Genomic DNA, 25,465 nt, shown 5'->3' with positions numbered 1-25,465 from the left:
TTATTTTAATTAATTAATATTTATAAATTGTTTTTTAATGTAAAATATTACTCTATATTATTATTTTTATATTATAGTACTACCTCCGTCTAAAAATAGATATAATTTTGTATGACACATTTTTTTAATATAAAATTGGTAAAGTAAGAGGAGAGAGATAGAGAAAAAGTAAGAGATGAGTAGTGTTAGTGAAATGTGAAGTCTTATTATTAATACTCCATCCTTGACCTAAAAAAATAGAAACTTTTATAACGACATGAGTTTTAATGCAAAATTGGTAACATAAGAGAGAGATAAAAATAAAAGTGTGTTAATGGAAAATGGGGTCTACCTTATTAGAGAGAAAGAAATTTTCTTATATATAAAGTTTCTATATTTAGGGGACGGACAAAAAAGAAAAAATTTCAATTTTTAGGGACGAATGAAGTAGTAATTAGGCATTAGCAATGGGGGCCGATCGCAATGGCCAAGCGATAGGCCCCCCATTGGCTCTGAGAGGCCTCCATAGTGGAGCAAGGGCCTTTCTCCACTCACCATGGGCTCCTCCCCAAGGCCGATACATCAGCTGAGCCGATCTCCTCCTTTTTTATTTATTTTATTAATTTTTTGTCCCCTATATATACCCCATTCCCCACCAATTATTCACATTTATTTCACTTCATTTTATCTCACTCTATATTTTACTTCTCTCTTGTCACAATGTTTACAATATTTTTATCAACGATTTAGTTTATTTTTTTTTATATTTTTTTAAATGTAGATGTTTTCTTTTTAATAAAATTTATTTTTTTATTTAGTTGTGTTTAGTTCTTGTTATTTTATCATTTTATTTACCACTAACAATTAAAAGTGAAAAATATAAAATTGTGCTGATGTGGAAATGAGATGAGCTCTGGGATAGGCTCTCATTGTATACTCTGAGATGAGCCTGCTAACGTGGCTGGAGAAAAGGGAGATAGCCACTGAGATGAGATCCGGAAAGGGGTCACCATTGCTAATTCCCTTAAATGTTTACAATTTTTCATATTTAGAAAGTGGTTAAATTTTGGTAGATGGTCCAAAATGGTAAAATCGACCTATTTTTTTTTTCTATTTGTCGGCGAATGTAAAATTATTTTTAATTTGAATCTGAATATCGTATCGATCTTAACCAACCAATGATCATATAATGATTTCATGACGAGATTTCATTATTAATTTTGTATAATAACAACAAAGTAGAGACATTATGGGCCCAAACATAGTGAAGGTGACCAGTCAATGTTTAATTTGTTGTATACATGAAAATAATGTATTCTACGCAGATTGATCGTTGTTTCTTTCCAATCATTGCCGATAAATTCTGACCCGCAACATTACTAATACTACCCACGTAACTCTTTAAAATTGTGCCACTTAATTCAACATTCTTAACTAGGATGAAATTTAACTTTCGATTATAACCCTTTGTAGGGATCAATATACAAATTGTCTCTCCACATTTTTTTTAATTTGCTGTATCCTGAATTTAACACCTTAATTTCAATTATAAACATTGAGGAATTGTTTTCATTATTATGTAACCTGAGTTGTGATCAATATCAAACCTTTCTTAAAGACCGAACTAGAAACCAAATTAGGGTCATCCATTTTCTTAATCTTGGATTAATTTACAATTAATTTAATATTTTATTTAATAAATACTTTTTTTAACTTTAATTTTTTTTAAATTTTTTAAAATTTTTATTTATTTATTCAATAAAAACTTGTTGGAGTAAATAATGAACTATATTCACTACATAATGAACTAAATGAACGTATGTTATGAAGTAATTTTTCGCATTCATTATATAACGAATTTACTTCAACTGAAAGATAATTATGCCATAACACATTATGAAGTAATAATCTAATGGAATGAAGTAATAAACTAATGGAATGAAGTAATAGCATGACTGAATGAAGTAATAAACTAATGGAATGAAGTAATAGCATGACTGAATGAAGTAATAAGTTCATTACTACTGCTTGACGTTTAACACAGTTAACATTGTATTTCAATAAAATGTCTTATTTACTTCATGACTAACGTTCATTTGATTCATTATTTATTGAATATAGTTCATTACTACCACTTAACGTTTAACACTAAAATTTATTGTATCATTAATTTATTTCATTAACATGTCAAAATTACTTCATAACATACTTCATTTAGTTCATTATTTACTCCGGTAAGTTTTTATTGAATAAAAAAAAAACTTAAAATAAAAAAGTTTTTATTGAATAAAATATTAAATTAATTATAAATTAATCCTAACCACAAGATTAAGAAAATGGAGGGCCCTAATTTGGTCTCTAGTTCGATTTTTAAGACTGGATTTGTGGATAATTAGACTCTCTTATGTACCCTTATATATATATATACTCATACCTAGAGAATATATATGAAATAAGCATTTGAGTAACACAAAAGATATTACTCCTATTAATTTAACCTGGAAATGGGACTTGGTACGTAATCTCTTTTTATATTCTATAATCTTTTAGGTTTCCACAACTTTTTAATATTTTATTACTTTCCTATTTTTTATTGTATATTCTAATGAAACAAAATATACGATTTAATCAAAACTACGAAAAGTTGAGGATCTATCTTTGAAATGTTGGATTTCGTCGAACGACTTGGTGGGAATATCTGACATGTCGAGCATGTAGACACCTTGGGTCGCCAATAAGTGTATAGGGCGTCGATGATAGTTTAAAGTAAGTGAAGTAGCAAATTTTTTAATTTTTTTGATTTAAAAAATTTTGAATTATTTAAATACATACAAATAAATGAAAAATTAGATAACGCGGCCACTTACACGCCCTACGAGGGAGCTGCATGTTGTGTTGTGATTGGACGAGGATCGAGGGGGAGGCGTATCAGCCTTCGCTCCATCCGGTAACGTCCTTAACCAAAATTAACTTGCAATGCGTTTCGCATAGCTAACGCTCTCAAATCATAAATTTGAATGTACGTTACGTGAGTCTTCGCTCCATCTAGTGCACTGCCTCTTGTGTTTATTATTATTATTATTATTTAAAAATAATAATGATAATTTATTTATTATTTATTTATTTATTTTTAAATATTGTTTATCATCAACGTAGATATTTTTTTAACATGACACCTTATTGAAAAGTATTGAAACACCCAATATGATGTATTTTTCACCTTGCCTTTTTGAGTCAACCACGTTGGGGGACAAAACACATTTGCGACTCAGAGAAAATTTAGCAAAAAAACATGCCTGCAAAACCTAATTCGAATTTCAAATGCACACGTTGCTTGCTAATTAATAGGAGTACTATTTGTTTTTTTTCCAAACTTAATTTATTTATCTTCCCTTTATAATTATTCCACAAAGACAACGACTCCCAATCTACAGCCTTATATATCATTCCATGCCTTTACTATTTATAATAATAAAATTTCAATAAAAGGAATAAAAATAACACAAAATTAAAAACAAAAAAAAGGAACAAAGTAGTATATCCAAAGTATATCAATTCAAATACCAATTGAACACGACCCCTACCCATTTAATCCAAGCCGTTGATCTTGGTGATAAGGCTTCATCAACGGCGAGATCAATGCTTATTCATTCTCTCCACACACATCGCAAAAGTAGAATACCACTTCATTGATCCCATAATAAAGGAAAAATAAATAAATATATACATATCTATTTTTTATCATTTAATAAAAAGAGTTGCATATTCATTTGCATTTCATTTCAAGTGAATTTAACATGCATGAACATTTCATTTTCGACCTATTTAAACAAGCTGAAATCATGGCATTGAAGCTCAACAAAACACCAAAGACAAAAGTAAGAGGGTTTTATGCATCATAGTCTTTAGCAAAACAAATCTTGCAATAAAAGAAAAAATGGCCCCTAAAGTGCCACCTTCTGATGCTTTATCCATCGGAAAACTGACTCTGGCCCTTGGGTCGAGGAAGGCATACGTGACTTTCTTGGCCGGAACCGGGGACTATGTGAAAGGGGTGGTCGGCCTGGCCAAGGGTTTGAGGAAGGTGAAGAGCATCTACCCGCTGGTCGTGGCGATCTTGCCGGATGTGCCAGAGGAGCACCGTGAGATCTTGAGGTCCCAAGGCTGCATTGTCAAGGAGATCGAGCCGGTCTATCCACCGGCCAACCAGACTCAGTTCGCCATGGCGTATTACGTTATTAACTACTCCAAGCTTCGTATTTGGAACGTAAGTAAACTTTTCATGCACACGACGAAACTATTGTTATGTGGTGTAGTATTAAGTATGGCTTAGTGTGCGTGAGTTGGCCTAGTGGTTGATGTCTCAGCCAAAGATCACCGTGACACAACCTTTAAATTTATGTTATTTTGCTATAAAAAAAGTACTAACGTAGGCAATATTTATATTTTATGAATTAAAATGCTTTTTTGGTTGGATATTGTTATAAATCTTGAAACACAAGTCGATCTTCCCTAACATATGCATTTGATTGATGATGTTTGGTCGAAAATCTTTACCTACTAAAGCATACACTTTCAAAAGTTTTATGCTTATTAAAGTGATTGCATAGTTGTTTTCCTATTCTAAAATTCGGATTTGTTTGAAACGCAAATTTGTGTTCAAAGGGTTTAAATTGGTCATATATGAGACTACTTTTAAGATTGATCAACTTCATAAATATCTACCTTCATATATATATATATATAAACACGGAAACCCTGACCACCTAAATTTACAAAAAATCATGACACCTTTTTACCATGATAGGGAATAGTATTTGAAGACAAAAAAGAATGCCAAAGATGTCATGCACCTAGAAAACACCTCAATCAAGACAAAAACAATTAGGACAAAAGAAGGCAACAATATCTTTAGCCAAAGAAAACTATGTTGTTTTTTTTATTGAGTATTTAATACATTAATCAATTATCATCCCCCAATTTCATATGTGAGCTAAATAATTAACCTGCATAGCTTCTTTTATCCAATTTATTGATACATACATTTTGTTTCCAAACAATTACAGTTTCTGGAGTACAGCAAAATGGTGTACCTCGATGGAGACATCCAAGTTTTCGAAAACATCGATCACCTCATGGACACCCCAGACGGCTACTTCTACGCCGTTATGGATTGCTTCTGCGAGAAAACATGGAGCCACTCTCCGCAATACGCCATTGGGTACTGCCAGCAATGCCCTAACAAGGTGACCTGGCCAGCTGAGATGGGCCCCCCTCCCCCGCTCTACTTCAACGCGGGCATGTTCGTGCACGAGCCAAGCAAGGCTACTTATGAGACCCTCCTTGAGACTCTCCAGATCGCCCCCACCACGCCATTTGCTGAGCAGGTAAACAACAATCCCATCACTCAAACCCCGAGTTTGATCCACTCAATAGACTCATTTACTTTATTAATTTACACTACAGGATTTCCTGAACACCTTCTTCAACCCAATCTACAAACCTATCCCGCCGATCTACAACCTGGTTCTCGCCATGCTGTGGCGCCACCCTGAGAACATCGACCTCGAGAAGGCCAAAGTTGTCCACTACTGTGCTGCGGTAATATAATATAATTATCCCATATTGTTGTACAAATAGAACTGAAATCACTATATAAGTCTCATGTGCCCCTCGTCCTATCACCAATTGGTTTTAGGATGGAACCCGTGGATTTCTGTCAAATTCTGATACGAAATTGGGTTTTTCAGGGATCGAAGCCATGGAGGTACACTGGGGAGGAGGCTAACATGGATAGAGAAGACATCACGATGCTGGTGAAGAAATGGTGGGATATATACAATGACGAATCCCTCGACTACAAGCCGGAGGAGGAGGCGGATGAATCCTTCTCCAAGCCATCCATCTTGGCCCCCCTCCCTGAACCCGCGGTTTCTTACGTCCCGGCGCCCTCCGCTGCCTAAAAACAACTACCATTGCTATCTCTCTATGGCCAACTTAATTTGCTTGTTTTTCGTGTAAGAAATATTCAAGTTTGTCTTGTGTTTGAATGTGTAATGTAATGAATTAAACTAATTAAGCAGTATTGGAATGTAAGAGTTCTACTGCAGTTATTATGAAAACATCTATTTTATTCAACTCTATCTGTCACCACAAAATATCACTATATTTCATCTTGTTTTTATAGCCACGGATTCCATCATACTACTGTCATTGTCGAGTTTTCTTTTCTCATGAAATTTTTATTATCGTTTTGAATGTAAGACAATGTCTATAAGCTTCGGTTTTTACATATATTTATGTAAGAACATTGTCATTACACGTAACATCTACACACATGACACATCTAATATACAAAAAAACTAAACATAACTTTGGAAATAGTTTTGATTAGAGTTTATTTATTAACGGCTGTTATTTGTTACATTTATGAATATTGTTAGCCCACACATAAACAAAATGATTTCGGAAGTATCCAATTATGAATTCCATGTGGTCGAATTGAAATTCTGGGCATGAATTAGACCTTTCCACATTAATCATGCGCAAAGAGAAAAAGTTGCTGTCCAAAAAAACCGCTTTTTGTAATTGTATAGTTTAGGTCTAATTTCATTTAGAGCATCCACCGTGGTGAGGACGAGTAGGTGGACGATGCTCCACCCTTAGGGGGGGGCCGATTGATCGTCCGCGGACGATGCTAAATAGAAGAATATTTGTGCTGCAGGTTTGTAGTTTATAATTCCTTTTATATTTGGTGAAGCTATGTTAAAAAAACATAATTTTGATTCAAAACAATAAAAATTCATATTATCACACATCCAACAGGAGAAAGAAAATTGTATTCGAATCACAAGTATAAAAGAAGAGGTGCGTAGATGTTGAAGTTCATACCTTTCTTGGCCTTTTGGCTAAGATCAAGTATAGTATCTGTTCTTATCAGTTTAATACCTGATATGTGGGTCATCAGCTCACACGATATTAAATTTATTTTTTGAGGGTGAAAATCCATCAAAGTAGCTGGCTACTTGGGTTTCCAAGAGTCGCCCATGCGTTCCACTATTGCACGGGCCAAACACACCCCACCAATTCAACTATAATCTTTACTAGGGTGTCTAACTTTATAGTAATTAACTTTTATATTATTTATTTTATGATTTTTAATTTACAGTGTATTTTGTATATTGATTTTTAGTTATAACTGAGTTTGGGGATCTTTTTTTACATAATTGCTTTTCACATATAGGTTTATGGATATTTTAGGTTCGCAATTTAGATTTTATAGTATTCTAGCATTTAGTTCATTCTCTCTATAGATAAATTCGTTTGTGAGTCATTGTCATATGCTACTTAGAAGAATAATTTTGCTACTGGTTTGTAGTTTACAATTTTCCTTTTATATCAGATGAAGCTACGTTAAAAAATCATAATTTAGATTTAAAACAATAAAATTTCTAACTATTCCACATCCAACATGAGAAAAAAAGTTGTATTCGAATCACAAGTATAAAAGAAGAGGTGTGTAGATGTTGAAGCTCATACCTTTCTCGGCCTATTGGCTAAGATCAAGTGTAGTATCTATTCTTATCAGTTTAATATCTGATATGTGGGCCATCGGTTCACACGATATTAAATTTATTTTTTGAGGGTGAAGATTTGTCAAAGTAGCTTGCTACCTGGGTGTCTAAGCGTCGCCCCTGCGTTGCACTATTGCACGGGCCTAACGCACCCACCAACTCAAGTAAAATCTTTACTAGGGTGTCTAACTTTATAGTTATTAACTTTTTATTTTATGATTTTTCCTTTACAGTGTGTTTTCGATATTGATTTTTATCTATAACTGATTTTGGGGATCTTTTTTTATATAATTTCTTTTCACATATAGGTTCATGGATATTTTAGGTTCGATTTTATAGTATTCTAGCATTGAGTTTATTGACTTATTCTCTCTATAGACAAATCCCTTTGTGAGTCATTGTCATATGCTAACTAGAAGAACATTTTTGCTGCAGGTTTGTAGTTTACAATTCCTTTTATATTCGATGAAGCTACGTTAAAAAAGCATAATGTAGATTTAAAACAATAAAAATTCAAATTATCTCACATCCAACATGAGAAAGAAAGTTGTATTCGAATCACAAATATAAAAGAAGAGGTGCGTAGATGTTGAAGCTCATACCTTTCTCGGCCTTTTGGCTAATATCTGATATGTGGGCCATCGGCTCACACGATATTAAATTTATATTTTGAGGGTGAAGATCCATCAAAGTAGCTTGCTACCTGGGTCTACAAGCATCGCCCATGCGTTGTACTATTGCACGGGCCTGGTGCACCCTACTAATTCAAGTTGAATCTTTACTTGGGTGTCTAACTTTATAATAATTATTTATTTATTTATTTATATTTATTATTTATTTTATGAGTTTCCTTTACAGTGTGTTTTTTATATTGATTTGTAGTTATATCTGATCTTCGGATCTTTCTTTACGCAATTGCTTTTCACATATCAGTTTATGGATATTTTAGGTTCGCAATTTAGATTCTATAGTTTTCTAGCATTGAGTTCATTCTCTCTATATATAAATCCCTTTGCGAGTCATTGTCATATGCTAATTAGAAGAATATTTTTACTGCAGGTTTGTAGTTTACAATTCCTTTTATATCCGATGAAGTTACGTAAAAAAGCATAATTTAGATTTAAAACAATAAAAGTTCATATTATCCCACATCAAACACGAGAAAGAAAGTTGTATTCGAATCACAAGTTTAAAAGAAGAGGTGTGTAGATGTTGAAGCTCGTACCTTTCTCGGCCTTTTGGCTAAGATCAAGTGTAGTATCTGTTCTTATCAGTTTAATATCTGATATGTGGGCCGATGGCTCATACGATATTAAATTTATTTTTTGAGGGTGAAGTTCCATCAAAGTATCTTACTACGTGGGTCCTCAAGCGTCGCCCATGCATTGCACTATTGCACGGGCCTGGCGCATCCCACGAATTCAAGTTGAATCTTTACTTGGGTGTCTAACTTTATAGTAATTAATTGTTTTTTTAATATTAATTTTATGAGTTTCCATTTACATTGTGTTTTTTATATTAATTTGTAGTTATAACTAGTGTGTTTTTTATATTAATTTGTAGTTATAACTATCTTGGGATCTTTCTTTATGTAATTTCTTTTCACTTATCGGTTTATGTATATTTTAGGTTCGCAATTTTGATTCTATTGTTTATAGCATTGAGTTCATTCTCTCTATAGACAAATCCCTTTGTGAGTCATTGTTGTATGCTAATTAGAAGAATATTTGTGCACAAGTTTGTAGTTTATAGTTCCTTTTATATTCGATGAAGCTATGTTAAGAAAGCATAATTTTGATACAAAACAATAAAAGTTCATATTATCCCACATCCAACATGAGAAAGAAAGTTGTATTCGAATCACAAGTATAAAAGAAGAGGCGCGTAGATGTTGAAGCTCATACCTTTCTCGGCCTTTTGGCTAAGATTAAGTGTAGGATCTGTTCTTATAAGTTTAATATTTGATATGTGGGCCATCGGATCACACTGAGACAATAATAATGTTTTTAGCGGTCCGCTGGATTATATGCAACGACGGTTCAAAGTTGCAACGAGAGTTCAGAAGGTTTTCAGCGGTCCACTAGACTTTGTGCTGCGGCCCGCTGGATTTCGGCGCTGCATTATTTTACCTAATTTCCCTCCAACACTTACCTAACTGGGTTAGAAGGTTTGCCGCATTATGATGCACGACTTTAAGGCTATAAATATCCCCCCAAGGTTCATCAAATGAACTTTTTGTTGCATTCTACACCAGAGTTTAATATTCGAGAGTTCATGTTCATTGTTCATCATATTTTCCACCATACATGGAGTTTGAAGCTTGGAATCAAGAGAAGATCAAGACTACGAGATTCATCTTTTGAGTTTTATCATCTTAGTTCTTATGTCTACTACTCCCCCACTCCCATAAAAGATGTCTCACATTCCTTTTTAGTTTGTCCCACTAAAGATGTAATATTTCTATTTTTAGAAAAAGTTCTCTCACAATAATATAAATATTATATTTTCTCTTTCCACCTAACACACAAAACAAAACCTCCTAAAATCTCGTGCCATCCCATAAGTGTGACATCTTTTGTGGGACAGAGGGAGTTTGTTTTTCCTACAAACTATTAGTTTAGTTTATTTATCTATGAGTAGCTAAATCAGTAGAAATCTAGGGAAGTGTTAGTAATGACTTTGGTTTATACAGTACTTATTTATGTAATATTCATTTTGATACGACCCAAGAAAACGTTCTCAAGGAGAACACCTCGTTGAAGATGCAAGCGGGACCCATGACGAGAGCCAAGACAAGATGTGACGACCCGAACTTTTGATATTATAAAATGTAAGAAGTGACGGCTAAATATGTATATAAATAACAATTGAAAACTGAATTTTGGTTTTTATGAACTTGAAGCCTTATTTAGTTCTATGATAAAGTTGTGAGTTCAGGGCGAGCCATGTTCGAAAGTTCCATATAAATAAATTAGATATGCACACCTCTATTTTTTTTATATATACCAATTTGACTAAATATTGAATTTTTTTTATGTTGGCCAAATTTAAGCATCGAATATAGTAGTCGATATATTATTAAAATTTAACAACAATAATATTAATGTGATGAATAGTGAATCTAGATAATCTCTAGTATTCAATATAAAAAATACATAAAGTATAAAAAGTGGAAAGAATAACAAACTCGTACATCCATCAAATATTAAATTAGGATAATAATAAAAAAAGCCATCATTATACCTAACTATAGCAATGCTTATTAAAGGTACCAAATAATATACAAGTAGTAACATCAACTATGCATAAGCTACGTGTGACAAACACAGATTTGCATGTTTTTAAGGACTAGATTTGACTTGTTTTAAATGTCAATCATGCAAATTATGTTCTTAAATTTCATATGTTATACATTTGGTATTTTTAACGTGTTTGTTGATAAATGATAGAAAAAGATAGAAAAAGGTGAAAAAAAGGCTAAAGTGCAGCAGCCTCTGTTCGAGCCCATTCTTCCAGCGATTTTGAAGTCCAGTCAGTTCTTACTACATGCCATTCTCTTCGTCTTCGAAAGAGCTTCCCGTGGATACCTTGCATGTCTCAATCGGAGTTCTGTGGAGAAAGTTATGACAATTCTACGAACGTTGCGCAGTGCAGTCAAAGCTGGCGGGAATTTAGGCGGAAATTCACGGAAGGAAAGAAATTATTATATTGTGAAGCCAAATCTCTCCTATTTCTTGTAGGACACGAAATTTATCAAAAATAAACCTTTTTACAGCCTATAAATACCTCTGAACCTAATTCATAATCTTCATCTCAGAGCCTCCAATCCTTCTCCATCTCTATACTTCTTCCATTCCATATTCCACCCTTATATTCATCCATCTTCCATTGGAGCGGAGCTCTGCAGATCCAGGCAAGAGAAGACTGAAGATTGAAGATTCAACCTTGGGTTTTATCAATTTCTTTCATGTCTCGTACTTTAGTTGTAGTTTTTACTTGTCTATGAGTAGAACATCTTTTGTAGAATTTTTGGTAAAGATATTCGATTGATTTTCCTTGTTAGCTCTTGCAGTTATTTGATTTATCTGGTGCTTTCTATGTTCAATTGATTAGCTACCTCTTGAATACATGTTAGAGTTGATTAGAGTACTACAAAGCATGCTTATGAATGTAGAATTTTAGGATCCAAAAACACAATCGACTTCCTTGAATTACGGTCTCCAGAACTATTAAGTCGATCACAATTATAGATTAAACCCCCTCCCGAGGTGAGAAACCTGTAGATTAGGTGATAGGATTGAAGTCCCCTTCTAACCCTTAAACCCCTAACTCCTAAAAGCATATAAGATCAAAGACCTCACTCAAAATCTCAACTCTCCCGAGTTCTATTGAATTAAGGTGTGAATTATCCCCTTTTTCAAGTCAATTATTTCGTCTCCCGAGTACTCTAATCAACTCTAACATGTATTCAAGAGGTAGCTAATCAATTGAACATAGAAAGCACCAGATAAATCAAATAACTGCAAGAGCTAACAAGGAAAATCAATCGAATATCTTTACCAAAAATTCTACAAAAGATGTTCTACTCATAGACAAGTAAAAACTACAACTAAAGTACGAGACATGAAAGAAATTGATAAAACCCAAGGTTGAATCTTCAATCTTCAGTCTTCTCTTGCCTGGATCTGCAGAGCTCCGCTCCAATGGAAGATGGATGAATATAAGGGTGGAATATGGAATGGAAGAAGTATAGAGATGGAGAAGGATTGGAGGCTCTGAGATGAAGATTATGAATTAGGTTCAGAGGTATTTATAGGCTGCAAAAAGGTTTATTTTTGATAAATTTCGTGCCCTACAAGAAATAGGAGAGATTTGGCTTCACAATATAATAATTTCTTTCCTTCCGTGAATTTCCGCCTAAATTCCCGCCAGCTTTGACTGCACTGCGCAACGTTCGTAGAATTGTCATAACTTTCTCCACAGAACTCCGATTGAGACATGCAAGGTATCCACGCGAAGCTCTTTCGAAGACGAAGAGAATGGCATGTAGTAAGAACTGACTGGACTTCAAAATCGCTGGAAGAATGGGCTCGAACAGAGGCTGCTGCACTTTAGCCTTTTTTTCACCTTTTTCTATCTTTTTTTATCATTTATCAACAAACACGTTAAAAATACCAAATGTATAACATATGAAATTTAAGAACATAATTTGCATGATTGACATTTAAAACAAGTCAAATCTAGTCCTTAAAAACATGCAAATCTGTGTTTGTCAACTCCCCCAAACTTAATTATTTGTTTGTCCTCAAACAAAACAAAAGAAAAACTAATAAAGAAACACGGATGCTAAGAACTAGACTTCATAGTTGCCTCAAAAATTGTAACAAGAAATGAAGAGTTTGACAAGAATACAAATCAAATCAAGCAAAGCTTATTAGTGCATTTTCATTATTAGCTCGTTGATCACCTTGAAGTACATGCGCTCTCAAGTGTTTAGAAGTGTTTTTATCACTCACTCTCAAAGTGTATAAGGTAAAGAATATATGCTCTCAGATCATGCAACATGCAAAGTTTACCATAGGCTTGCTCGATGTCTAATCCCTCCTCTACTATATGTGATTAAAATAAAAAATCCGAAAGGTCTTTATTTTCGGTTATAATGTAGGCTCTTTGGTAAGGTGAGGAAATATGGCTAAAAAGTGACTAAACCCAAACATAGCAAAAGTGATCAATTTCTACTACATCAAACATAGCACCCCACCAACAATTCAAATCTCAGTAAATTCTAGACCTTGTCTAAATTTCTTCTCACTTCCCAGATTCCGTTGATTTTTTTTCTTTTGTACATCCTTTTTTTTTTTCTTTTATACACAACCAAATATGTCATTCAAACCACATGTGTCTATGCAATTTTCACAAGTAAGCACACTACTTTTCTTTCTGTCTTATCTCTCCAACCCTTTTCACAAAATATGAACTAACTTTCTCCAAGAGTGTATGAATATTCCCCCCTTTATTTAGCTTCTAAAGAAAAAGGCTTTAAAGGCTCGAAATGGCTAGCTAGGGAAAAATATTTTGAGTAAGGTCAATAATTTGGATATATAAAGTAGCTAAGAAGGATGGCCTAACGTCCTCTTTTATCATTTAAACACTTTGCAGACTTAAGCAGACTAGGAGCAAGTTCTAGAAACAAATACATGAATACAGATAAATCACACAAGAAAGTAATTTATGGCTCAAGTCTCACAAGGTATAAGCAAGATTCAAGGCAAACAAGCAATTCATTATTTATGCACATTTTCACTAAACCTTCAAATCAATGCATCAAGTCAACTCAATCAACACATAAACGAATTTTTAATCATAGGCAACTCAGTCTGATGTTCCTAAACATGAGTATTTCTAAATTTTCTATGTTATGGTCATGACAAGATTCACCTCGGGTTTATTTAAAAAAAAACAAATAAAAACAAACAAAAACAACTAAACTCGCGGTCCACCACTTCATCCCCCCAAACTTATTCAAAACTACGTTAAGAATAAGTTTGAAAAGTCGGTGGAGATGTGAGTAAACTAAGAAAACAAATCAAACTAAATACAAAAAGATACCGATGTTGGGTTGCCTCCCAACAAGCGCTTGGTTAACGTCTTTAGCTAGACGTTCTTTGAAGCTCATAAATTATCCCCCATTCTCGGGACTTCCTGTGGGATGCCTTTTGTACCTTAACGTGATCATTTTTCATCCCCTGTAATATTCTCTATCTCCCAATTAATTGCAAAAATTTTCAACAATAGACTAAAATCAAGCAAAAAAATTTAAGCTCTAGAAATATACACAATTCATGCAAGATAAAATAGCCTCGCAATGCTATGAACATGAACTATGTGTATCAACAATCAAGCCAAAGTGATATTCAATTTTCATCCATCAAAGACCAAACATACCCAAGCGCACCCAACAACTATTTCTTGCAAATATCCAAAACTCACAAATTCACCAAAAATAAATCCAAATTAAATCGTCACTCATCAAACTTCTATCCAAACTCCCAATATATATAACAACAACAAAGTAATTCAATGAAAGAATTCAAGATCAAAGCTCAGAAATTAAAAGAGAACGTACCTTGTGTCGATTGAGAGCTAAGCACATGAATAATTGGTAGAGTACAAAGAATTTGCTTAAGTGATGTGAATTTGAAGTGTGTGTGAGTGATTTATGTGGAGAAAATAAAATAAAATAAAAAAAGGGGGAAGGAGGTTATAGTTTTTCTATTTTTTTTAAAGATTTTCTTGAAAAAAAAAGAAGAGTAAGAAGTTAAAAAAAGGAAAAAGAAAAAAAAAGAAAAGGAAAAATTCACACGGAAAAGAAAAAAAAGTTTAAAGAAAAGAATTTTTTTTTATTTTTTTTATTTAACTTAAGCTCTATGGAGAAAAACTTCAGCTCTACGGAGGAGAAAACTAAAGGTAAAAAAAAAAACAAGAGAGCAAGCATATTTTATATCTCACCCACGCTCTACGGAGTATATCAAATGTTGTAGCAGATAATTGCATCTTCCATAGGAGCGCAGAGTAATCCACTGTTGTGCTTCGTGCTCCTTGCAAAACAAATACAATAAAAACAATTAAAATAAAACTATACAAAATATTACATTCCAAATTAGTATTATCAACCATTCTACAATATCAGCTTAAAGCAATAATATTCCCCGGCAACGGCGCCAAAAACTTGATGCACTATTTATTAGCACTAAAAATACCTGCAAGTTTACAGGGTAGAACTAGTATAGCTAAAGGTCAGTACCGGGATATCGAACACATGGAATAAGATTGCAACTGACTACCATATATTAAGCGTCATATACTATCTAGAGACACGTAATTTTTGGGTTGATTCTATAAAGTAGACAAAAATAAATAAACAAATAAAAGAAATCATAAAAAGAAATAATACAAAGCATGCTTATGAATGTAGAATTTTAGGATCCAAAAACACAATCGACTTCCTTGAATTACGGTCTCCAGAACTATTAAGTCGATCACAATTATAGATTAAACCCCCTCCCGAGGTGAGAAACCTGCAGATTAGGTGATAGGATTGAAGTCCCCTTCTAACCCTTAAACCCCTAACTCCTAAAAGCATATAAGATCAAAGACCTCACTCTAAATCTCAACTCTCCCGAGTTCTATTGAATTAAAGTGTGAATTATCCCCTTTTTCAAGTCAATTATTTCGTCTCCCGAGTACTCTAATCAACTCTAACATGTATTCAAGAGGTAGCTAATCAATTGAACATAGAAAGCACCAGATAAATCAAATAACTGCAAGAGCTAACAAGGAAAATCAATCGAATATCTTTACCAAAAATTCTACAAAAGATGTTCTACTCATAGACAAGTAAAAACTACAACTAAAGTACGAGACATGAAAGAAATTGATAAAACCCAAGGTTGAATCTTCAATCTTCAGTCTTCTCTTGCCTGGATCTGCAGAGCTCCGCTCCAATGGAAGATGGATGAATATAAGGGTGGAATATGGAATGGAAGAAGTATAGAGATGGAGAAGGATTGGAGGCTCTGAGATGAAGATTATGAATTAGGTTCAGAGGTATTTATAGGCTGCAAAAAGGTTTATTTTTGATAAATTTCGTGCCCTACAAGAAATAGGAGAGATTTGGCTTCACAATATAATAATTTCTTTCCTTCCGTGAATTTCCGCCTAAATTTCCGCCAGCTTTGACTGCACTGCGCAACGTTCGTAGAATTGTCATAACTTTCTCCACAGAACTCCGATTGAGACATGCAAGGTATCCACGCGAAGCTCTTTCGAAGACGAAGAGAATGACATGTAGTAAGAACTGACTGGACTTCAAAATCTCTGGAAGAATGGGCTCGAACAGAGGCTGCTGCACTTTAGTCTTTTTTTCACCTTTTTCTATCTTTTTCTATCATTTATCAACAAACACGTTAAAAATACCAAATGTATAACATATGAAATTTAAGAACATAATTTGCATGATTGACATTTAAAACAAGTCAAATCTAGTCCTTAAAAACATGCAAATCTGTGTTTGTCAACGTGTAACAGCAAAATCATATATAAAGGAGAATAGGAGAATAACGACCCATATTAAGAAGAATAAAGGATCTAAGGGATGAATAGGAGAATAACGCTCCTATATATATATATATATATATATATACATATAGAGTCGTGATCATATGATAACCCCTAAATATCGTAATAACCCTATAACCAAATCAGGACCACACATATTTCTAATCATGCGGTTGAGATTCAAACTTAGATTTACTTCATAAAATAAAAGCACGGGGGTAAAAATGTCATTTCTCTCATTTAATTTCTAAATTTTGCCAAATATCACGTAAAATGATAGGTTTATTGCATAGAATGATAGTTTTGAGATTCAAACTTAGATTTACTTCATAAAAAAAGCGCGGGGGTAAATGTAACGAAATCCGATATTATAAGAGACTATAATATTAGCTCGATTATCTAAGTAAGTAACTTTTACGTGATTAAACCCGAACTATGATAGATTGTCGTTGTTGTTTGTTTTGACGACTAGGCAAGTAAATAGAAAACGTAAATATATTACACCTATAAGAATGTAATAATTTAAATAAATAAATAAGGTTCCAAAAATCAAAATAATAATGTCCGATACTTTTGATAAAAGTCCAACAAAATTTAATTTAATACATCCTTCATTCTAAAAGAAGAACGGAAACTACAACGCGGACAGCCACGAGCTTGAAACGAGTTCTTTCCTACACCAAATTAAACAATAATAAGCAAATGCATTTTTTTTAAATAAGTAAATAAGGCAAGATGGGAGGCAAAGCAAATATGAAAAGCTAATACAAATCTTAGCAAATCCTAGAAGATCGTTTTTATTTCAGCTGCATTTAATGCATCATTTAATGTTATATCTTGCAACCATATCTCATGTGTTAGGAGAATTTTTGATAAATGATTATGTCTGGCTACTTGTATTCCTTCTCCTAAATATTATACATCTCTTTCACTTGCCCCACCTCATACCAATTAACTCCACCACATCCTACCAACCAAATCAACATTTACTCCACTACATACTACCAACAAAATCGAAGCAGAGGAAGGAAGCAATCCAGCAAGGCTTTTCATATCATAAAGAAGACAAATCCAACAAGTCCTTTTCACAACCACACAAAGGTGAGTACCCACCTCTCACTTTTCCCACATATTGAAACACTATACATAGACCAAAAGTATCCTCTGCCTAAACCATAATATCATGCACATAGACAATTAGCTATTCAAGAACGTAGTTACTCGCTATAGCCTCTCAACATAAGAATAGCAGATTTTCATAGGAAAATATGAACTTAGCTTGAAATGAATCTGCCGAAGAACTTTCGGCAACGAGCTCGGCACTCTGTCGCCATCGATGGCAGCCCACGCTCTAAAATCACATCTGCCCTTTTTATCATTCCGTGAATCTGGAAGTTTGAATGTAATTAGCAAAATTATCAAAAATAATAATAATAATCTCTTTAAAAATATTGAAAAGAGAAGGGTAGATAAACGAACCTTCCGACGGCCTCACCTGACGAGAATCGGCGTCGACGGCAGAGAGGGGGGGTTCTCGGTGACGGCAGCAGGGCGCGAACCCGCTGCGACGGCGGACCCGCAGCGGTGGTGGCGGTGTGGCGAATCTGAACAGAGAGAGAGGGAGCATGCAGACGGCGAACTCCCGGGAAGAGGGCGGTGAAGCCGCCGCCTGTGCATGCACAGTGGCGGCGGCGGCGAAACTGGAACGGGAGAGTGACGGCGGCGTGACTGTGAGGAGAGAAGGGAAGTGAGAGGGGGAAAGGAGAGAGAGAGAGACGCGGGGGAGGAGAGGGCCGCCGCCGATCGGCGGCGGAGTCCAGGCGAGAGAGAGAGAGAGAAGAGAGAAACTGCTGTATATTGTTTTGAAATGAGGGAGGAAGATAGAGTTAAGTTTTTCTTTAAATGGGTTTTCCTTTTCTTTTTGGGCTCCTAATTTAAATGGTTGGGCCACCTTAAAAAAAAACGATTGAGCCCAACTGTTGGTGAATTAATTAGTGCAGCAGAAAATGATTATAGACACATTTCGAATTTACGTTTTTGGGCTTAAGAATGAAATGATTAGGTTAGCGAAAATAATTAATTGTGATCAAGTGCTATATTTCTGTAAGAATAATGGATAGAACACCAATTTTGGTAGGAACCGAACTAGCAAACGAAGTAGTAGTAAATAACGTAAGTTTTGGAAATTTCTTAATAATAATAATAATAATGATAATAATCATAACTTTAATGATAAAGTTAAACCTTGAGTTTTATTTCTCGTTTAATTAGTTAGTTTAAAACTAAATTAGTATTTTCCTATTGTGATGTTTTAAAAGGGTACGTTCGCAAGTAAAGTCGGAACGAAAGAATCAAGTTAAGGAAACTAAGCGTTCGAGGTGAGCTTTCTTATACTAAAAATACAAATCGTATTTTATGAAATCATGAACACATGTTCTTGATGCTTAAAAGATGTTGTCTTGCCATAAATGTTTTGTGTATGATGCCTATCTGTTGGCTACGGCTAAGCGAATTATGAATGATGATATATAAGTCGAATTCGGGTCCCAGTGAGGGTGGTGTCCCCGCTCGGACTAGTGTACACGGGAATCCTCTGACCGTGAACGGCAGAGAAGGTGACCGTGGAAGGTGGCCACCTTCCCGGCACATGGAAACCTCTGACATGATGGGCAGAGAAGGTGACCGTGCGAGAACACCATCTCGACGGCACAATGTGATCAGATATGGCAAAGTACAGGAAAAAGGGACTGCAGTCCAATGTGAATATTTTTAGTAAGCTCGGGTCTTTTCAATAAAACCCCCGAGTGTTAATGTGATGATGGCTTGACAATATTTTTAAATGTATATGTGTAATTTTCGGCAATGTGTTCACTGAGTACTTTTGTACTCAGCCCTGCATATATTTCTAAATGTGCAGGTTGAGACGTGGAAAGGGGGAGGAACAAGTGCTGTGGAGAGCAAACTAGTAACTAACTAAGAATAAAACTCTCGGAGGTTCATGTCTCCACACATGGACCGCGTTCTTTTGCTTCCGCTCTCCACACATGGACCGCGTTCTTTTGCTTCCGCTGTGTCAATTAAGAGGTAGTGCCTATGTTATGTTTGACTATGATAATCAGACTTGTATGAACAGTCACTCGATCTTGTATGATCGAGTGTATTTTGTTATAAGTATTTTCCCTATTTGATGTTAACTTGTGTGTCTCGTTCGGCTTTGGCTTTATATTCCCCTAAATTCTATCCCCGCTTCTTATAATCCCTCCTTAGTCACGATTTCCCCGAGTTATGCTATCCTTAGCTAACTGCGGTCGTGACAGAGTGGTATCAGAGCAGGTTTCATGCTCTGAACCCGAGAGTCTTTTTCAATAATCTTCGGTCTAGCATTGCTCCGCTAGACTTTTCGTCTAACAAAAGAGACTCCCAGCACTCACCCCCAACACGCTCAACCAAAGCAACGGTAAGTCAATTTTTGGTTTTAAAAGCAAATGTGCATTTTCTGTTTACCGAATTATGTATTGAACTCTTATATGTAACCTTGACAGAACAGAAATAGTGAATTTGCCAACGCTTTCCTGAGCTAGGCAACAATACCATAAACCTTATAACGATTAGTTCCGAACGATAGTGAACATGTATTATGTGACATAGAAGTGACTTTTAGGACTGCTTCTAGTGGCCAAATATAACATAGTTTGGATACGACTCGTAGGATTGACCGAGCATTTGCATCTCATCACGTTTACTTCCTTACGCTTTATACGCATATTTATGAGGATACGAGGGTCTGATCGACACGTCTTCTTGTAGATGGTGTATCCGACAGTGTCAGACATCATTTTTGAGTATCTTACGTTTGTGATATTGGAGGGTACCGATCTCGGCCTATGCTTGGCGCAGTTTCGCTGGCTCTGGGAGAGGGCCTACTCGGTTGGGGTCACGCACCTCGACGGGATACAACGACTTATCCGGATCCTGTCCTCTGACTGGGTAGGTTTTGCTCTCGATCTGACTCGCCATTACATATTTTTTATTCCCCCATTTTTCGACACTGTAGGGAACTTTCCCGAGTTTATCGGTGAGATCCATTTGTGCTTCATCCTGCACGGGCAGGCGCCGCGAGGGCCATACATATGCCCGGGCGATCTAGCCGGGATAGGATCTGCCGAAGTTCTGCTACAGCCAGCAACACCAGTCGAACCAGTCGTCCCACAGCCAGCTCCCTCGCAGCCTGATGAGCCTTACCCGCTTCCGTCGTCTTCTCTTCTAGGGCGCCGAACTCGTGGGGAGTTCGAGGCTGGGCCATCTCGTCCCCCTATGGATGGGGATGACTTCGGTCTCGCTGACCTCTCCTCGACACCGAGCTTGGCCGAAGTAGAGGCTGCTGATTCGGAGGCTAGGAAGCTACATGCAGCCACCGCGGAGGAGAGAAGGAGGGGCAAAGCCCCCGTTCATTCTTCAGGGACGGAGAGCTCTGACGAGCCGAAGTTTGTTGTTGGTACCGGCCGTCTACAGCCGCTACCGGTCTTTACAGAGTCACTGCTGGGAGAGATGATTCACACCATCTGCCAGGAGCCCACTCTCCGGGAGCGTAGGCCATCACTCGAGGACCTCACACGCCCGGCACCACTAGAGACTCAGCATTTCACATTGACGAGAGCTCAGATGAGGAGGTACCCGAGGAGGAGGATCCCGGGACAGCAGAGAGCACTATTTAGACCTTGTTATAGTGATGTGATGCTTATGTATATATGTTTGTACCTCAGAAACGGATCTGTTATGAGACCGTTCTGGTTATGTTTTGACTAGCTACAATATTTTGACATCTCGGAAACATTCGTGCGAGTGTTCCGTGGCTTGACTTTTGACTAACGTCTGTGTAGTGACAGATGTGACATTATTTTGCGACACCAAGAATGGTTGTACGAAAGTCCTCGGTGGAGGTAATTTTTCCCTGTACATAAACTTTTATATGAAAATCTACATGTTTTATTTCCTGTCTTTAGTGATATCTGTTATGGGTTGTTTGAATAAAATTTGAAGTTCTCTATTCTCTGAATCGGTTAATCTTTCCAACAATAATAACTTACCGGGAAATGTTTTATCGATAGAAAATGCCACCAAGGATAGCCGGGCGACCCCGAGGGAGAGGAAGGGGACGTGGTAGAGAACCACAACCCGAGCTCGAGGAACAATACGTAAACCATCCGCCACCATCTCCACCTCGATCACCTTCGCCTCCACCTGCCCCTGCAGTGGATAGGACAATCATAAACACCTTTATGAAAAAGAAGCCTCCAACATTTGACGGAAGGGGCGACCCCGCTGAATCAAAATCATGGATACGTGCGCTCGAACGCCTGTTTGACCTACTGCAATGCACAGACGAGGAACGTTTGGTTTGTGCCTCACTCCAACTGACAGGGTCTGCAGATTATTGGTGGGAGGCCCGCAAGAAGACAATGACACTGCATCAGCTGGAGGGCCTAACTTGGGATCAGTTCAAGACAGGAATCTACGACAAGTACATCCCCAAGAGCTATAAAAAGCAAAAAGAAACGGAGTTCTACAACTTGAGACAGGGACGAATGTCAGTGACGAAATATGATCGTGTCTTCTTTGACCTGTCCAGGTACGGTGCTGATCAAGTGGACACGGATGAAAGGATGTCCGAGAAATTTTGTGCTGGCTTGAGGCACGAAATAAGAGTAGCATTGGCCAGTCGCGGCGGACTACCATATTCTGAAGCTCTGAAGCTAGCTCTGGACATTGAGGCTGCATTGCCTAAAGAAACACCCGCACCCAACCCCACAAATATGCCACCGCAGACCTCGTCTCAAATCCCAAGAGATAAAGAGGAAATGGGAAGGAAATCAAAACCAGTGGGGACAAAAGAAACCATGGCATGGACCACCCCCACCCCGTCCACAGAACTTTGCAAGACAACCTACCTTCAACCCTCCAGGGAACATTCAGCCAAGGAATCCCCTTTGCCCCAAATGTAACAAGCCCCACGGCGGGATATGTAGGGCCAGAGAGATGACTTGTTACACTTGTGGGAAAAATGGTCACATCGCCAAGAACTGTCGAAATGGACCCCAGGGATGGAATGCACCAACTAACCAGCCCGCACAACGTCAACAACTGCGAGCTCTGCAGGCAGACACTCGGGACTACCAGGCCCCGCATCCACAACGACCGAGCCTTCCAACACAAGCCAGGGCATATGCTTTGAGACGAAACCAGCAGGGCAACAACCAAGGGAATCTGGCAGGTATGGGCACCCTACTGAACATACCTATTGTCCTATTGTTTGATACTGGTGCTTCGCACTCCTTCATATCCACCTCGTGTGTAAACACTTTAGAACTCACACCAGAACCATCAGAACCTAGAATAACGGTGTCCTCACCAGTAGGAGGAGTTATAGAAATAACACAAAAATGCTCGAACCTAGAGATTACACTTGGAGAACGTAAGGTTATTGCTAATAACTTGGGTGTCATGAAAATGGAAGATGTCGATATTATACTAGGGATGGAATGGTTGGCCAAAAACCACGCCACCATCAAGTGCAGCGAAAGACAGATTTCCTTTCAAACTCCAGGAGAAGGGCGAGATGAATTCTATGGAATCACGATGAACAAGCGCAAATCCATAATTTCGGCCCTACAAGCAGCTACCCTTGTGAGAAAAGGATGTCCCGCCTACCTCGTCTACTTAAGAGAAGAACAGAAGGAAGAAAAGAAGATTGAGGATGTGAAGATTGTACGTGAATTTCCAGACGTGTTTCCTGACACACTACCCGGACTACCCCCAGACAGACAACTGGAATTCACTATTGACTTAGAACCAGGAGCTGCACCAATCTCAAAAGCGCCGTACCGAATGGCCCCAAAGGAATTGGGGGAACTCAAATTACAACTGCAAGAACTTTTAGACCTGGGTTTCATCAGACCCAGTGTGTCACCATGGGGAGCTCCTGTACTCTTCGTCAACAAGAAGGATGGAACCTTGAGGATGTGCATAGACTACCGAGAATTGAACAAGGTGACACTCAAGAATAAATACCCATTGCCAACGATAGATGATTTATTTGACCAGCTTAAGGGAGCCAGTGTATTTTCAAAGATTGACTTAAGATCCGGGTACCACCAACTGAAGATCCGTCTGAAGATGTACCCAAGACATCTTTTCGCACCAGGTACGGTCACTACGAGTTTGTTGTAATGCCTTTTGGATTGACCAATGCCCCTGCGGTGTTCATGGATCTGATGAATCGCATATTCCACCCGTATCTCGACAAATTCATCCTGGTCTTCATAGACGACGTCCTCATCTACTCGAAAAATAGAGCGGAACACGCTGAGCATATAAGAACTACCCTCGAAACGTTGAGGACCGAGAAGCTCTATGCTAAATTCAGCAAGTGCGAATTCTGGCTGAAAGAGGTTAATTTTCTGGGACACATTGTGACGGCAGAAGAAATTCGGGTGGATCCAGCGAAGGTAGAGGCGGTACAAAACTGGAAATCTCCAACCAGCCCGAACGAAATTCGGAGTTTCCTAGGACTGGCGGGCTACTACAGAAGATTCATCGAAGGGTTCTCAAAGATTGCCAGGCCAATGACGCAACAACTCAAAAAGGGGATCAAGTTTGTGTGGACTCCTGAATGTGAAGCTAGCTTCCAACTACTGAAAGAGAAACTAACTACCGCCCCCGTGTTAGCCGTGCCAGAACCAGGCACAAATTACGTGGTCTACACAGATGCTTCGAAAAATGGACTCGGATGCGTTCTAATGCAGAACGGGAAGGTGATAGCTTATGCGTCAAGGCAACTCCGACCCCACGAACTAAACTACCCCACCCACGATCTGGAATTAGCAGCTGTAGTGCATGTACTGAAAATTTGGAGACACCACATATATGGGGTTAAATGTGAGATTTTCACTGACCACCAGAGTCTAAAGTACTTCTTCGAACAGAAGGATCTAAACATGCGGCAGAGGAGATGGCTGGAGTTAGTGAAGGATTACGATTGCAGCATAAGCTACCACCCTGGCAAGGCCAATGTCGTATCTGACGCACTGAGTCAAAAGTCTCAACAACTAGCTTGTCTGGCCACCCGGGAGGAAGCACTGATACAGGAATTCACCAAGATGAAAATAGAAATAGTACAAGCCCCGGAAACAGTGGAAGCAAAAATCGCAACTTTGGTGCTGCAACCCGACTTGAGAAAACGAATAATTGACGCCCAAAGACATGACGAAGCGCTAGAGAAAATACGAATGAAGGTGCGGACCGGTGAGCAAAGCAATTATAGAGAAGAGGTGGACAATGCCCTCACTTTTGAGGGAAGACTATGTGTACCCGCCAACCCAGACCTAAGAAACGAAATATTGACTGAGGCACACGACACCCCGTATACCGCACACCTGGAAGCACAAAGATGTACCAGGATCTAAAAAGAAAATTTTGGTGGGATGGCATGAAAAGAAGCATTGCAATGTTTGTCGAGAGATGTCTAACTTGCCAACAAGTCAAGGCATTGCACCAACGACCTTATGGGAAATTACAACCCTTGGAGATTCCCGAGTGGAAATGGGAACACATCGCCATGGATTTCGTGACAGGCCTGCCCAGATCCAAGTGCGGAAATACTGCCATTTGGGTAATCGTTGATCGACTCACGAAAAGTGCTCATTTTATCCCTATTCCCATCACGTATGGATCCGAGAAACTAGCACAGTTATATGTACGGGAAATCGTGCATCTGCATGGAGTACCTGTGTCAATCA

The 25,465-nt window shown here is 37.3% G+C and overlaps 1 protein-coding gene, 3 non-coding genes and 2 pseudogenes across 4 annotated transcripts; all 6 read left to right on the top strand.

Annotated features, from left to right (window-relative positions):
* Positions 1-3,852: 3,852 nt before the first annotated feature.
* Positions 3,853-6,117, top strand: LOC121759665 (galactinol synthase 1-like). The gene is made up of 4 exons (XM_042155331.1): positions 3,853-4,246; positions 5,046-5,366; positions 5,446-5,580; positions 5,730-6,117. The coding sequence occupies exons 1-4, from the start codon at positions 3,917-3,919 to the stop codon at positions 5,940-5,942; spliced, it is 999 nt and encodes a 332-aa protein (XP_042011265.1). The 5' UTR covers positions 3,853-3,916; the 3' UTR covers positions 5,943-6,117.
* A 749-nt stretch (positions 6,118-6,866) lies between these two features.
* Positions 6,867-7,062, top strand: LOC121759844. The gene has a single exon (XR_006041783.1). It is a non-coding gene; the product is annotated as a U2 spliceosomal RNA (small nuclear RNA).
* Positions 7,063-7,514: 452 nt separating this feature from the next.
* Positions 7,515-7,710, top strand: LOC121759843. The gene has a single exon (XR_006041782.1). It is a non-coding gene; the product is annotated as a U2 spliceosomal RNA (small nuclear RNA).
* A 441-nt stretch (positions 7,711-8,151) lies between these two features.
* On the top strand, positions 8,152-8,314 carry LOC121759849 (annotated as a pseudogene).
* A 460-nt stretch (positions 8,315-8,774) lies between these two features.
* Positions 8,775-8,970, top strand: LOC121759842. The gene has a single exon (XR_006041781.1). It is a non-coding gene; the product is annotated as a U2 spliceosomal RNA (small nuclear RNA).
* A 483-nt stretch (positions 8,971-9,453) lies between these two features.
* LOC121759848 lies at positions 9,454-9,581 on the top strand (annotated as a pseudogene).
* The last annotated feature ends 15,884 nt before the right edge of the window (positions 9,582-25,465 follow it).

This window comes from Salvia splendens, chromosome 12, assembly GCF_004379255.2.
Source record: "Salvia splendens isolate huo1 chromosome 12, SspV2, whole genome shotgun sequence".
NCBI classification, from domain to species: domain Eukaryota; kingdom Viridiplantae; phylum Streptophyta; class Magnoliopsida; order Lamiales; family Lamiaceae; genus Salvia; species Salvia splendens.
Note: the sequence above shows the minus strand (reverse complement) of the source record. Positions and strands in the feature narration are given on the sequence as shown.